Raw genomic sequence first — 14610 nt, forward strand, 5'->3', positions numbered from 1 at the left:
CCTCTGAAGGCTTGCGCTCCACACAGGCCCCCGGCTGGGCGTCTGAGAGCTTGGACTGCAGGAGGAGTCCCATCAGAACTGGCAGGAGTGGCTCACTACACCTAGACCGATTGTTCAGGTACATCAGTCAGTTCAGGCATATGGCTCATGCTTGACAATACGGTTTATGCTTAACAACTGCTTGCCTTCTGGAAGTGTGGAATTTTGGTATATGCCAGGCAGAGGCTGCTTATGTGACCGGCCCCCAGTAAACATCCTGGGTGCTGAATCCCTACCACGCTTCCCCAGTAGACAGCATTTCTCATGTGTTGTCACAACTAGGGGGAATTCAGCGCGTCCTGTGCTACTCCACTGGGAGAGGACCCTCGGGGGCTTGTGCCTGGTTTCTCCAGACCTTGCTAGATGCCTTTCCCCTTGCTGATTTGCCCTGTATCCTTTCCCTGTAATAAATCACAGCAATGAGTACTCGTAGGCTGAGTCCTGTGAGTCCTCGCAGAGAATCATGGGAACTGGGGGTAATCTTGGGGACTCCCCAACACGCCCACAGAGCCAAACATATTTGCCATCTGGCCCTTTAAAAAAAGTGAGCCAGCCCCTGCTCCGCACGCCTTAGTGTGAACAGAAAACATGCTACACATCTCCCAGCCCGCAGGGCCCTGAGCCCCTGACGCACGCCCAGGTGTTTTGCCCTGCACCTACTGATAAAGCACAGTACCTGGCACCAAATATTTATGAGGGAAGGAAGTCGGTGAGTCTGTAAATAATGGATTCATGAGGTGGTTTTTTTACACTGTGGGTGGTGGAATAAATTTAAAAGGTTATGACCAATGTTTTTCAATGAAAGAACAGAATAGAAATTATCAGAGTGTATTACATATAGTAAGAGTAAGTTTTATTTTCTTGAAAATTTTGGTTTAGTTATATATGTGGAATAGATACTGTACTGGATCATAATTTAAAAGGATTTCTTCTTATCTATTGCAATAGAAAATAATTTGAAGGCCACTGGCCATAAAGAATCCAGGGTCTTCCCTGACTGTGACCTCTTTGCCAGCTGCCCGGTGAGAATCACCACCTTCCCTCTCATCCCCCTGGCCATTGGCATCGACCCTCACTCTTCCTCCCTCCCTCCACCCCCAGAACGTGTACTACACGAGCAGTCAGCAGATCCATGTGGGCATCCTGAGCCCCACAGTCGATGACGATGACAACCGGTGCCTGGTGGATGTCAACAGCCGGCCACGGCTCATCGAGTGCAGTTACGCCAAAGCCAAGAGGATGAAGCTTCACTGGCAGTTCTCTCAGGTGACACAGTGTGGCCATGGTCAAAAACTGGAAGAGAGGAGGGGCTGGAGGGGAGGAGGGGGACACTTTGGCAATAGTGAGCCTGCTCCTCCAGGCCGATTCTCAGAGATTTGCTGAGTGCCTACCTACTATGTGCCAGGGGTTTCATATACAGGCACAGGACAGGGCTGCATTTCCTCCCTTTGTTCCTTCAAGTTAAGAGGCAGAGGGAAGCCCGGAGGTGTGTGGTCAGGGAGGCAGCTGGGTGTGTGCCTGCAGGAGAGTAGCTGTTGTTTCCGGGTCAGGCTGGGAGCAGAGTAGGCTTGCAGGCTGGACACAGCAGGGAGATGGATGGACGCACCGGGCCCCAAGGAGGTGAGTGGGGCTCACTTTCCTGGGGCGAAGTGGGGTTCACACCTGAGATTGTCTACAGGGTCTGCTGGGCCCTTGTTCAGCTCCCCCTTGTGGTCCGTGAATGGGACATTGCAGGAAACTGGTGGTGGGATGGGGTGGTGTAGGGCAGGGCTGGTGGCTTTTCAAAAGATAGGGTACTTACCTTGGAATGTTAAGAATGTGTAGGAGGCTGCTCTATTTAGGAGTGAAAGGCATTCCAAGGAGAGGGAACAGCATGTGCAAAAGTTGTGAGACATCAAAACCCAGGGAACTGCAGATAGTCAGGTGTGGCTGGATCCTGGAGGCACAGCGAGGGGCAGCCAGAGAAGAGCCTGGAGGGGCTACTCAACCGGGTCACGGGGGCCACAGACCATGGCAGATTTGGTTCTGGGGGAGGTGAGGCTGTGCCACCCCAGGGCGTGTTTAGGTCTGTCCCTCTGGCAGGGATTATGACCCTGCATTAGAAGGGGAGATTCTAGGAAGGGAAAGAGACAGGATGAAGAGTTAGCAGGAGGCTGAAATGTAGTTTGGAAGCTCCCACCTCGCTCTTCTCCATGACCCTGGGGCCCTCAGAGCTCTGCCCCAGCCACCAAGATCTCTGCACAGGGTCTGAAGCTGACCCTAGGAGCTCAGTGTTTGGTGGTATGGGCTGGACATGCTGACGGGCAAGGCCGGGGTCCTTGAGTGTGTGCCTCGGGAGGAACAGTTGTTGTCTCTGGGTGGGGCTAGGCACAGAGTAGGCTTGCTTAGCAAGAGGGCTGCTTCAGCTCACTGGGAGGAAGAGGAGGATGGGCAGTGGCCTGTGGGCTGTCCTGGAATAGCCTCTGGAGGTCACAGCCCAGCCAGGCACCTGCGGCTCTGGGGACTTGGCATCACCCAGATGTGAGTGAGTGTTCCTGAGGGAAGTAAGCACCCCACCCCCTTGAGAGCCCTCTGTCTGTGAGCCTCGGCCTCTGCATGTCCAGCCTCATGCAGTTTGATGTGAATAAGCACAGCAACCCCACCTCTAAGAAGAGAAATTGAGATGAAGTCACCTGCCAAGATCACATGGCCTGAGAGGTGTGAAGCTGGCTAAATCCAAAGCCTAGGCTGCTTTGACATCCCAGACCAGCACCCAGTCACTTCTGCCTCCTTTCCAGCCCTCACAGAGCCCTTCCTACACCGCCCCGAGGTGCATCTCAGCTGGAGAGGCTCGGCCCCATCTCCTGTGCAGATCTAGACATTTCGGTACCATGGCTGGTCCTCTCCGCACCCCCCGTCTCGCCTGCCCATCCCTGACTATGGCGGAGAAGGAAACACTCCTGTAAAATGGGAGTCCTCCAGGCAAAGACACCACAGATCCAGCTCCCTCCTTCCCTTATCTCAGGCCATGGCCTTGAAAAGGTAGCCCCATGCAATTTCTGCTTGAATGGGCGTAGCAACCAACAAAGCAGGCAGCATTGGCCTGTGGGGCTCTGGGCACTGGGCAGTTTTCAACCACTTTAGCATATGTCTAATTTAAACTCCCAGAGTGCCTTGGCAACTACATCTTTGATCCTTTTGCAAGAGGGAACCATTTGGGAATATTATTTTTAAATTTCTAATTTGTAGACCCAGAGCAGCCACTCTCGCTTGATATTCAAAAATTAACATATGTGAAATTTTTGCTTAATGCAAAATGATCAATATTTATCAAGTGACCTGGAATCCATCCTTAAGCCCTCATTGGTGAGGAGTCGCTATTGACAAGGCCCAAAGAAGCCAGCAGGAGCCTCTTAAATGATTAAAGTGTTGTGCTTGGGCTAATTTTCTTTCAACAGATTTTAATCTTTGCAAATTACATGGGGATCCTACCAACTAGAATGTTCTGGTGCAGAAGTTGGGCTGAAAGGAGCTTTTACCAGATACATTTCAAATCTCCTTTCTGATTTCAAACACATTATGCGTTATTTACTCTCCTGAGGACCACATTTAAGCTCCACAGACACTCAGACTGAATTAATTTCAAAATAATCTAGTATGATTCTCCCAGGTTCTCCTACAAAGAAGATAGACATTTGCATATCTTAGTGTTCTATCTCATAGCCTGATTTTCTGTTTAACAAATAAAATGAATTTCCTCTAACCCTCACAAGCTTTTCTGAATTTCCAATGCTTCAGGCTGAACCAGGACAGCGTTAGATACTGACACTGAGAAACCACATTTGATGAAAACATCTCTTGGCAACACTGATGCACAGGGCTCTGATGAGCGATTTTCCAATGATGATCATTCTTTCTTTCAGTCGTTCATCAAACATTTATTGAGCACAGGGGTTCAGCAGGAGGAGTGCAGATATGAATCAGACGCGGCCTCTGCCCTCAAGGAGCTCGTGGGCATGTAAACACACAACACAACTGGATGATGAGAGCAGAAACAGAGTGGTGTGCGGTGTTCTGAGAGCCCAGGATGACCAGCTCTGTCTGCAGAACTCGGGGATAGCTTCAAGTATGAGGCTTGTTTGATCTAAAACTTAAAAAGTTACAGAAACAGTTTCCAGGCATAGAAAGGGAGAAAAATACCCCAAGTCGAGGCTCTGCCTGGCCAAAAGCATGAAACAGCCGAGCGTATGTTAAGATATGAATCCCTCGTTCGGTGTGGGCAGATGTGGAGTTTGCAGTGGGGCATGAGGGAGGTAAGACTCAGTTGCGTGGGACAGGTGACAGTGGTTGTTGAAGGCCAAGTCAAGATGTTTGGACTTCACCTTAAAAGCAAAGGGAGGGACTGGGGGAGGTTCTTAAGCAGATTTCCATGGTGAGCTCTGAAAAATTCCCCTGGCCACACAGTGCAGAATGGATGGAAAGGAAAGAGGCAGCAGACAGGGTAGCAAGTTAGAGAGGAGGCTGTTCCATCATCCTCGGAAGAGACGGGAGGACTTGGTTGCCACTGGGGCGTGGGACAAGCAGCTGTCGAGGAGGACGTGGAGACATTTCAGCAGTCTGTTGGACATAGCGATGGATGAAATGGTGGTGGCTGGGGGAGGGTTGTTAATCCGGGCCCACTCCCAGCTCTGTGTTTGAAGAACAGGTGGTGAGCAGCCAGCGCTGTCTCCCGCAAGGACGCAACATGACAGCCAGCCGTTCCCACATCAGTACATGATGAAACGCTGTTGATATTAGCGGTGGTGGTTGTTGCCTTCGGTGATTTTTCCAGCCTGTGACTCCCCCAGAGTTAAAGAATTTCCCGAACTGACTATGCTGTGATTATAAATTCATACACATTAAGTATATGTCTTTCGATCTTTTGAGAGGACCCTTCATACTGAGAGTTGGGGGATTCTGGGATTTGGCGGTGCAGTGTTAGTGAAAGAGGCATTTGGTCAGTGATCCCTGGACCAGTGGAAGGAGAGGGAGGAGGTAGACACCAGATCACTACAGGGAAGTACCTGGTGGCCGGACACCTGTCAAGCAAATCCGTGGGCTGCCTCTCAAGGGTAACGAGACCACCCCACCCCCCAACCACCACTGTTACTTTCAGTGGTTCAGCCCATGCTGGAGTCCTCTCCTCAAAGATATTATTGAAGGGAGTCTTGCCCCAGGAAGGCTGTTGTTATGACGGATGTCCCCTAAGCTTCAGCTTCCTTAAAGTCCATCTATCTATTTGGATGCACAGTTGACGACGGAATGGGGACTGTTTAAGACCAGAAAGTCCCCAGGAAGGTCTGAGCTCTACCTGCAAATGTCTGAAGGGCTGCCTTGCACAGGGGTGAGCAGGCTTGCTCTGTGTAGCCCTGAGGGAGGACCACTGGGGGAAATCCAGGCGAGTTTACAGAGATGCTTTCTCACAGCCATGAGGCTGGTGGCTTGGGGAGGAGGTGAGTTCAGAGGGCCATGAGCAGGTCATTGGAGGCTCTACAGCTCTGAATGGAGTTGGGCTGGGTGGTATTAAGAGCTTGCTAACCCTGAAATTCTGTAATTCTAAGCTCCTGAAGTTAGACTGCAAACCTCCACAAATTAGCGAATGAGCTGAACTTCTGGTACGAGGGTCTTGATCACACTTGACAGAATCCTTCACCCCTTATTTCACCCCATAGCCCTCTGTTCCATAGCCAGTGGACTAGAGGACAGGACTGCATCTCCCGCTTTCACCATCTCCAGCACCTAAAGGAAAGCCTGAGACAGAGGAAGCCCCCAGCATGCCGTTGATCCAAGGAAGGAGTCCTTTTTACAAAATTCACAAATCTTAACCAAAGGCCTCCTGCGTGCTGGGTCTTGTGCTAGATTTGTGGGAGATCCAAAGATGAACAAAATCCTACCCTTAATGACTGTCCTCAGATGCATGCATGCTCACTGCAAAAAGAAAAAAATCATACTACAGTATTTCAAGGGCATTTCTAGGTAATAGTGAAAGGGCCCTGCTTAGCTGAAGAATCCCTGGGTCCTACAATGAACACTTTTAGGTGGGAGTGGCTCCCAGCTGAGAAACACAGACAGGCGTGAAGTGGGCTACTCAAAGTTACAGGATAAAGCTGCACTTCTTCCTATAACTTCGGGTTTGGAGGAGGGAGGTGGAAATATTTTACACTAAAACAGATGTGCATATTGTATGGCATGGAGTACAAATTTGTATGAATATTTTTTTAAAACAGGAGCATTTGATGAAATGTCAGGGTATTTAGACAGTATTTCATGCCGCCCCAGACTCTGGGTTCTGTGGTGGAAGCATTGGCCAGGCCCAGCCAGGAGTCCAAGGGCATGCAGGGCACCCCCCGTGCGTGCTTCATTCTCAGAGTGGCATTTATGCATTTTCCAAATGGAAAACATTGAGGATAGCAACAGAGATGTCGGTGGATGCCAGGAAAGAAGAGATTTTTGGGACTACAGGGAGACTGCCCGGAAGAGAGCTGAGCCCAGAGCCAAGGCTGTCTGTCAAGGGACAGTTGGCTGTGATTTGTGGGGTCTAGTTTGATAATTTGATGCAAGGTGAGTAACCCACTCAAAAAGGAACCTATTTGCAGAGCAAATTTCCCAGGGAGCACCACTGATTCTGCCAAAGAATTTCTCCACACGGCAGGAGGAGGAATCCGTGACTTTCCTCCACTCCAATCCCCGAGCGCTGTCAGCAAGTCCAACTTCGAGAACCTTTTGTGCTGAAAAGAAAAGCCTATAATCGGGTATTTCATTATGGCTCCGGAATAAGTCAGCCTTTCATTTCCATGTCATATGAAGGGGCAAGTGTGGAATTGTCCGGTTTTGAGGGACTGACAAAGCTTTGTTTAGGCCCTGAATGTGTTCTTAGCTATTTTTAGCATACAACAGTCAGCACTTCCCTCCTCCCCCTCATCCCACAGAATCAGGGCCAGGGTCGGCATGATGGCTCAGCTCCCCACTACCTGGGTGAGACTTTAAAATGTATTTAGCAAACATTTATATGGTGTTTACTAAGTGCCGGGTACTATTCTGTTTATAAATATTCCTTAATCCCCATGACAATGTTATAAGGTACTTTCTATAATTATCCCCAATTTTACAGATGAGGAAACTGAGGCACAGAGTGATTAAGTAGTTTGTCAAAATTTGAGTCTGGGAATTCTGTGTCTGAGATCCATGCCATGGTGCCTCATCTTGCCTCTGGAGAAGCAGTAGGCCTCAGCCATGGGAGTCTGGGGCTGAGGCCTCCCCGCCTAGCCAGTGTCAGGTGTGTGTGAACTGGCAGGATCCCTGCCTCCTCAGCAAGATGCCCCCAGCCACCTGCTGTCCCCATATCCCCCGCCACCTATCCTTTTGCACTTGGTGTTGCAATTACCCTGTGTTCAGTCCAAGGGACCTTCACAGCAAGTCCCAGGTGGAAACTCCCTCAGGCACAGGTGAGATTAAAAAAGAAACGCACCAAAATACTTTTAAAAAATACCAAATTACTTATTGAATAAATCAGATGTTGAATATTTATAATACAGAAATACGACTTTATTCTACAAAAGAGACTTAATCTCAGGATTTCATTAACTAGCCCTAACGTCCCACCCATGCTTTGAAGTATTTGATTACTGATCATTAACTACTTAACCTGGAAACTCCTGAGCTCATTGTGCTTAAAGCCAAAGACCCACTGGGCTGCTTGCCTGTGGAAAATTAATTAGAAAAGAAAGTGGAATGGGAGCTCTGAAATAAGCAGAGAAGTCTTTGGAATACAGGAATCAGGACATACACAATCTCTTTGTGAACACCTTGATTGCAAAAGTGAGACCAGCCTGGGCTTAACTCAGATATTCTGGAGGCTCTACCTCAGGGCAAAAGTGACCAGCTGGGCCCAACCCTTCCCTGGAAGAGGGCCATGGCCTCTCTGTGGTCCTCAAAGTGTGGTCCCAGACCAGCACCGCCTGGGAATTTTAAAAAGCTTCTGCAAAGCCAAGAAAACAATCACTAGAGTGAATAGACAACCTACAGAATGGAAGAAAACATTTGCATGCTACATATATGATATAGGGCTAATAACCAGAATCTACAAAGAACTCAAGCAAATCAGCAAGAAAAAGTCAAACAACTCCATAAAAAAGTGGGCAAAAGACATGAACAGAAGCTTTTCAAAAGAAGATAGACTAATGGCCAATAAACATATGAAAAAATGCTCATCACTAATCATCAGGGAAATGCAAATGAAACCACAATGAGATATCACCTAACTCCAGTGAGAATGGCTTTTATCAAAAAGTCCCAAAACAACAGGTGCTGGTGTGGTTACAAAGAGAAAGGAACACTTATACACTGTTGGTGGGACTGAAAACTAGTACAACCTCTATGAAAAGTAGTATGGAGATACCTCAAAGAACTAAAAGTTGACCTACCATTTGATCCAGCAATCCCACTATTGAGTATTTACCCAAAGGGGGGAAAAAACATTTTATTAAAAAGACACTTGCACTAGAATGTTTATTGCAGCATAATCGCAAAGATGTGGAATCAACCCAAGTGCCCATCAGTACATGAGTGGACTAATAAAATGTGTTATATGTATACCATGGAGTACTACTCAGCCATTGAAAAAATGGTGAACTAATACTTTTTGTAACAACCTGAATGGAACTGGAGACCATTCTCCTAAGTGAAGTATCACAAGAATGGAAAAACAAACACCACATGTACTCACTACTAAATTGGAACTAATCGATCAACACTCATATGCACTTATATATGAAAGTAAAACTCAATGCAAATCAAGCAGGTGGGAGGGGGGAGAAGGGGATGGGTGAAATCACACCTAACAGGTACAATGTGATGGGCACACTTATAACTGATTCAAACTGTACAAAAACAATTCATATAGCCAAAACATTTGTACCCATGTAATAATCTGAAATTAAAACAGAAAAAGGCACATTTTCAGGCCTCCCAGATCTGCTAAATCAGAAGAGGGCTGTGATCTATAATTTAACACCCACCCCCCTAAGTGACTCTACTCTTAGCCAGCCTACATCCCCAGGAGGAACAGGGCCAGTTAGGTTGATGCTAGCTGTTCCCCACCTAGCACCACAGACACGCTCTTGGGGAAGCTGAGTGCTTGGCTATATAGTAATCTGGGATCTGCTCCTCGGTGCCCAGAAGGCTCACGGACTATGGCACCCACATGCCCCAGTGTGCACATAGTCAGTCCTCTACGTTGAGACAGCAGTTGAGTGCCCCAAAGTGCTGTCTCCTTTTGCAAGTGAGAGGACTGAAGCCCAGAGTAGCCCAGCCACAGGCCTGGGCTCATGTGGCCAAGGCTGGGCGCAGAGTCCTGTGATCTGGGCTTCCGCTGAGGCCCTTCCCAGTCGCTGTTCCAGAACAGCCCAGAAGGAGGAGGAACTCAGCTAGGGGCTGGGAACTGGCTTTAGGAATTATTATCAGCCTTCTGAATTCTATACGTTCAACTTGTGATTTTTTTTTTAACTGCTGTTTCCATATTTAATTTGATTTTCATTCCAATTAAGCTCTCTGTGCGTTGTGGCTTCTCTCCTACCAGGTTTAATTGCCCTTATTTAAATTCTTTAATTAAAAGTGTTGTGTGTTTCCAGATCATGTAGTTGTAAGTATTACACAAATAATGTCGGTGACAGGCCTGGTGAACCAAGTGACTGTGCCCTTCTCAGGGAGAGGGAACGGCTAACGTCTCTGCGTGAAGCCCCAGCCGCAGAGCCATGGGACTGACCCAGAGGCTGCAGGCTGGCCCTGGGTGTCAGGACAGAAGTCGGCTAACAGGTGTCCCTGCTTCCTCGCTCCAATGGTGTGCGCCCGACAGAGTAGAGTACCCAGGACAACCTGGCTAACGTGTCAATCAGACCCTGCAATGGCTGGTGCTGACACCCAGACCAAAAGCCCAAGTCTATTCAATGACCATGAGGCCCAGCACACCCACTCTCACCTCTTGAGGTTATCTCCTCCCCAGGGCCCAGGACTCCCCCAGGGCCCTTTCCTCTCCTCCTTCCTCCTCGTTCAGACCTGATCTTTAATTTAGGATTTTTCCGACCACTTCTCACAACTGCCGCCTGCCTCCGGCTCACCACCACCCCGGAACCTCTTTCCTGTCTACATTTTCACACATAGACTTACCACCTTCTAACATGCTAACAGTCGAACTCACTCCCCAGACCTCTGAAGCTCACTGCGAGGACCTTTCTCCACCCCAGGTGTTGGCACCACCAGCCCCCTCGGTCTGGTCCACCCACGGCCCCTGAGATAGGCATGGGGTGGGCTGGGGCTGGCCACGTCCTACTGGGGAACAGTGAAGGGGCAGACCCCTGGGTTCCCAGTGACCATGTGAACCTGGGCAAATGTCCCAACCTCTCTGAGCCTCAGTCTCCAATTCGATAAAATGGGGATAATTATCATGTCCACCTCTCCAGGCTATTGTAGGAACACGTGACATTGGGCATGTGAAGCACGTGGCACAGTGCTAGGCAAACAGTAAGTAAGCGCAGACTGGCACTACTGTGGTCTCAGGCGCAGAGCCTGCAGGCAGGGGTGTGGATGGTGACAACACTCGGCTGCCCCCAGGGGGCTGAACTTGCCAGGCGGCATTGAATGGAGGAACGGAGGGCTTCTCTGTGAGCTTTGCGAATGGACTTTGCCCAGAGAGAGGGAGAGAGCTCAGCTTGTTCAGTGAGAGAGGCTGAGGTCTGACAAGCAGGGCAGGGGGAATGCAGTGGCCAGTGCTAGCTCTAGCACCAAAGGGCACACCAGGGCTCTGCTCAGCAAGGCCCCACCATGGCCTTACGACCCTGTTCTAGAAGCTCCTCTCCCAGCCTTCAGGGAGGGGGCTCTCCTTGGCTCCAGAACCACCTGACAAGCCCAGATATTGTCACCAAGGTTGTGTCCCTTCCACTGACCTGTCCCAACCCCACTCTTGGCCCCCACCCATTCCTTCCACATTCTCCCAGGAGGCCACACTGGTGGCTTCTGCCCCAGGGTCACCACACTTCCTGTCTCTAGGGTGCTGAGGGCAAGGTTGGGCCAGGGCAGGGCCTGGGAAATGGCAGATGTGAGTCTCGGAAGGACACTTTACTGCTCAGAGACCTCTGCTCCCACCTCCCTCTCTCGGCCTCGGCAGGGAGGCAGCACATCGGGCTCAGAATGTGCCTGAGTGGCCGGTGGGAAAGGGGGGCTGTGGGAATTCCACACCCCTTCCCTGACACACGCACCCCCACACCCCTCGACCCCCTCTGCCGTCTGTCTGGGTTCTCATTCACCACTCAAATCCCTTTGGAAGGAGCTGAATTTCTTGTTTTAATTTTTTAGTTGAAGAATAACATATATACATATAGAAACATGTATAAAACATACATTCAACTTAATGATTTAAACCAAACAAACGCCTAGGTCAGGAAATAGCACACTCCCAGCACCCAGAGGCGCCCCTCTTATTTCCAGCCAATCATCTTCCCACTCCCTTCTCCCCAGAGGTGGCCAGCATCCTGACTGTAACATTGTGGTTTTATTTTGCCTGTTTGGGAAGTTATTTATGCATTCTTTTGTCTGGCTTCTTTTGCTCAACACTGTGTTTATGAGATTTACCCTTACTGAGTGTAGCTCTAGTGTGCCGTGTTTGTTTTTATTGCTGTATAGTATTCCATTGCATGAATATACCATGAGTTGTTTATCCATCTACTATTGATAGATGTCTGAGTTGTTTCCAGGTTAGAGTTTTACAATCATGTCACAGAAAGCCTTCAAGGGCATGTCTTTGGTACACACGTTTCTGTTAGAGTTGTTGGGTCATAGGGGAGTGTATGGCCAACTGTAGTAGATGCTGCCAGTTTCCTAGGTAGTGTGAGAACCGAGTCTTAACGTTTTCTCTGAAGATATCAGCCATTGCCATGGGGATGGTTGTGGCAGACTCAGACGACTTCCTTGCAGAAGAGGTTTGCCACCTCCCCGTCTCACAGTGCACTGCCTACTGTGAGCTGGAGGGGTCACAGGGTGAAGAGCAACAAGCCAGCGGGTAGACTGAGGAGGGGAAGTGGAGGTGGGCATGGGTGGGCAATGGAGGTGGCTTCCTGGAGGAAACGGAGCAGGAACTGGGCTTTGACACGCGGCTGTGGCTTAGCCTGCTGGGGGAGCATGGAGAAGGACCCCAGGCAGAAGGCACAGCTCCTTCAAAGTCCAGGAAGCCTGAGCAAATGCAAATGGGTTCAGAACACCACACGGGCTTTGGTATGGCTGCAGCAAGAGGCACGGAGCTGGGGAAGCAGTCAGAGATTCGGCTGCAGAGAAAGGCAGCACGGAGCCATGGGTGCCTTCAGTGCAGCGCTAAGGAGCTCGGACTTCGTCCTCCAGGCCAAGCATGCACTTTAGAAAGATCACCACCCCTGCCTCCGGAGGCTGGAAGGGAGGTCCTTTAGGAGGCTGATGGGGTTGTCCAGGTGAGAAAAGATGGTGGCCCACACCAGGGCAAGCGTGATGGGAGTGAGATAAGGGGACAGTCACAGGGCATTGGGTGCTGAGGAAGATGAACAAGAAATGAAAATGTCCAGGTTTCCCACATAAGTGTCTGGTTGTTGCCAAGACAGGACACACAGGAGGAGTAGGTTCCTGAGAAGAGGTGAGCTTCACCCTATACTCAAGTGCCATTAAGCTACAAGGCACCCACTTATAAGGGCTTCCACCCACCCAAGCAATTCTGCCTGCTTGGGAGGCCAAAGTCTAGTTGAGCACAACTTTGGGGGTAACTCAGAGGTGCTCAAGTTGCTCAAGCTGACGTCCCAGGCTCACAGCCAGCAGCCCCAAAGAATCAAACCCTGGAAGGATCTCACTCAAAATAAAAATTGGGGGTTCCCTCTTTGCTGCTATAGGGCTGATTTGAGGAGTAGAACATCACTTCCTTCAAGGGGTGTTGAGACATAAATCTCATGAGTATGCATGGCTGCAGAACATTCTGAAACATCAGTAGCATGGGGGAAAACCATGTCCAGGGCTCAAGGAGGACAGTGACCTGATGGACAGTATCCAGTGATACTGGATTGGTTGAGGCCAATACTGATGACCCCAGAGGTCCAGCTGGGGGCACGGGCCCCAGGAGCAGGGGGTCCTAGGCTTCTGGTGATGCGCAAATGCAGGCTGATCACGGGTGGTCCCGAAGAACTAGGCTTTTCAGAGCAGGGCCCAGCCCTCAGGGTAGGAGCTGTAGGAACAAATGAGCCAGGTAAACAGAAGTTGGGGTGGAGAGGTCTCTCTCCTAGCAAAGAACTAAGGCATCATGAAGAAATTGAGGCACATGTTCAGTCCTCCAGAGAAGACCAACACATCAGAGATGGAGGCTCCTGAGGTTCCATGGGAATGCTAGCCCCCAGGGATCTGGCCACACAAACAATTCCAGCCCCCACCAGCCGCTAGGCCTGAGGCTCCCCAAATCTCCATGTTACCTCTGTGCCCTCTGACCCCACTCTGTGCCCTGGCTCTTAGGGAGGCCCTATCCAGAACCGCAAGTCCAAGCGCTGTCTGGAGCTACAGGAGAACAGCGACCTGGAGTTCGGCTTCCAGCTGGTGCTGCAGAAGTGCTCGGGCCAGCACTGGAGCATCACCAACGTCCTGCGGAGCTTGGCGTCCTGACCGCCCAGCGCCGCCGCCGGCCGCCCCTTTGCTACTGTGTAGCACATGCTGCGACGTTGCCTGCTGTCTGTGTGGGGTTGTTTGGAGTCTGGGGGAGCCAGGTTGGCGGGCCCCCAACAAGAGGTTTTTATTTCCTATTCAATTTTCATGGAGTTTATAGCAAGATGCTAAATGGTAGGTGAGGGTATAATTATCATGAACTATTTTACAGCTGTAAATAGGGGACAAATGGAAAATATTTATAACTGACAATAAAATATGATTGATTAAGAAAAGGGTTTTGCAGTCCTTTGGTGCTCTGTGGTGCTTCATGCCTGGCTCCTCTGAATCTGGAGTTCTTGTAGCCAAAGATGTGTCCCTGTGCGCCCTTCCTGCTTCCCATCCCTGAGACGGAGGCTTTAAAGCCCTGGAAACAGCCAGAACCTGTTGTGCAAGCTTCCAGCTTTCTTTGTTAGGCCTGAGGCAGCAAGAAGGGCACTGTGACCTCGGGCCCCAATCCGGAGGGAAGGTCCCCTCTGCCTCTCCCACAGCCGGTGACTCCTCTGGAAAACAGCCGCAGTTCTTCAGTCCTGGAGAAACCGAGACAGCCCATTGGCCACTGGAGTGTCACATGCTGGGCTTCAGGCCACACTGCCCCCTCCTGAAGTCACCAGGTCACCTCCTTCACCTCCCAAAGCTGTCACTGCCCAGCCCCTCAGCACTGACACTTGCCTGTGTCCAGTTGCTAAAACCAGTTTGGCTCCTTCCGTGAATTGTGGTGTGTTGGTTTCCTGAGGCCGCTGTAACGAGTACTGCACACTGGGTGGCTTACGCAACCGAAAATTATTGTCGCACAGTTTGGGAGGCTGGTTCCTTCTGAGGGATGTGAGGGGAGATCTGTTCCAGGCCTTTCTC

The 14610-nt window shown here is 50.1% G+C and overlaps 1 protein-coding gene across 1 annotated transcript in view; it reads left to right on the top strand.

Moving 5' to 3' along the window:
- The window catches only part of LOC105818238 (polypeptide N-acetylgalactosaminyltransferase 18), a 179579-nt gene extending 165585 nt beyond the window's left edge, over nucleotides 1–13994 (top strand). The window contains exons 10-11 of the mRNA XM_012654177.1: nucleotides 1141–1305; nucleotides 13570–13994. Coding sequence (XP_012509631.1) covers nucleotides 1141–1305; nucleotides 13570–13716 — 312 coding nt within the window. The 3' untranslated portion in view covers nucleotides 13717–13994. The remainder of the gene's footprint in view (nucleotides 1–1140; nucleotides 1306–13569) is intronic.
- Nucleotides 13995–14610: the final 616 nt, after the last annotated feature.

Source organism: Propithecus coquereli, unplaced genomic scaffold, assembly GCF_000956105.1.
Source record: "Propithecus coquereli isolate 6110/MARCELLA unplaced genomic scaffold, Pcoq_1.0 Scaffold44, whole genome shotgun sequence".
Taxonomy (NCBI): Eukaryota; Metazoa; Chordata; class Mammalia; order Primates; family Indriidae; genus Propithecus; species Propithecus coquereli.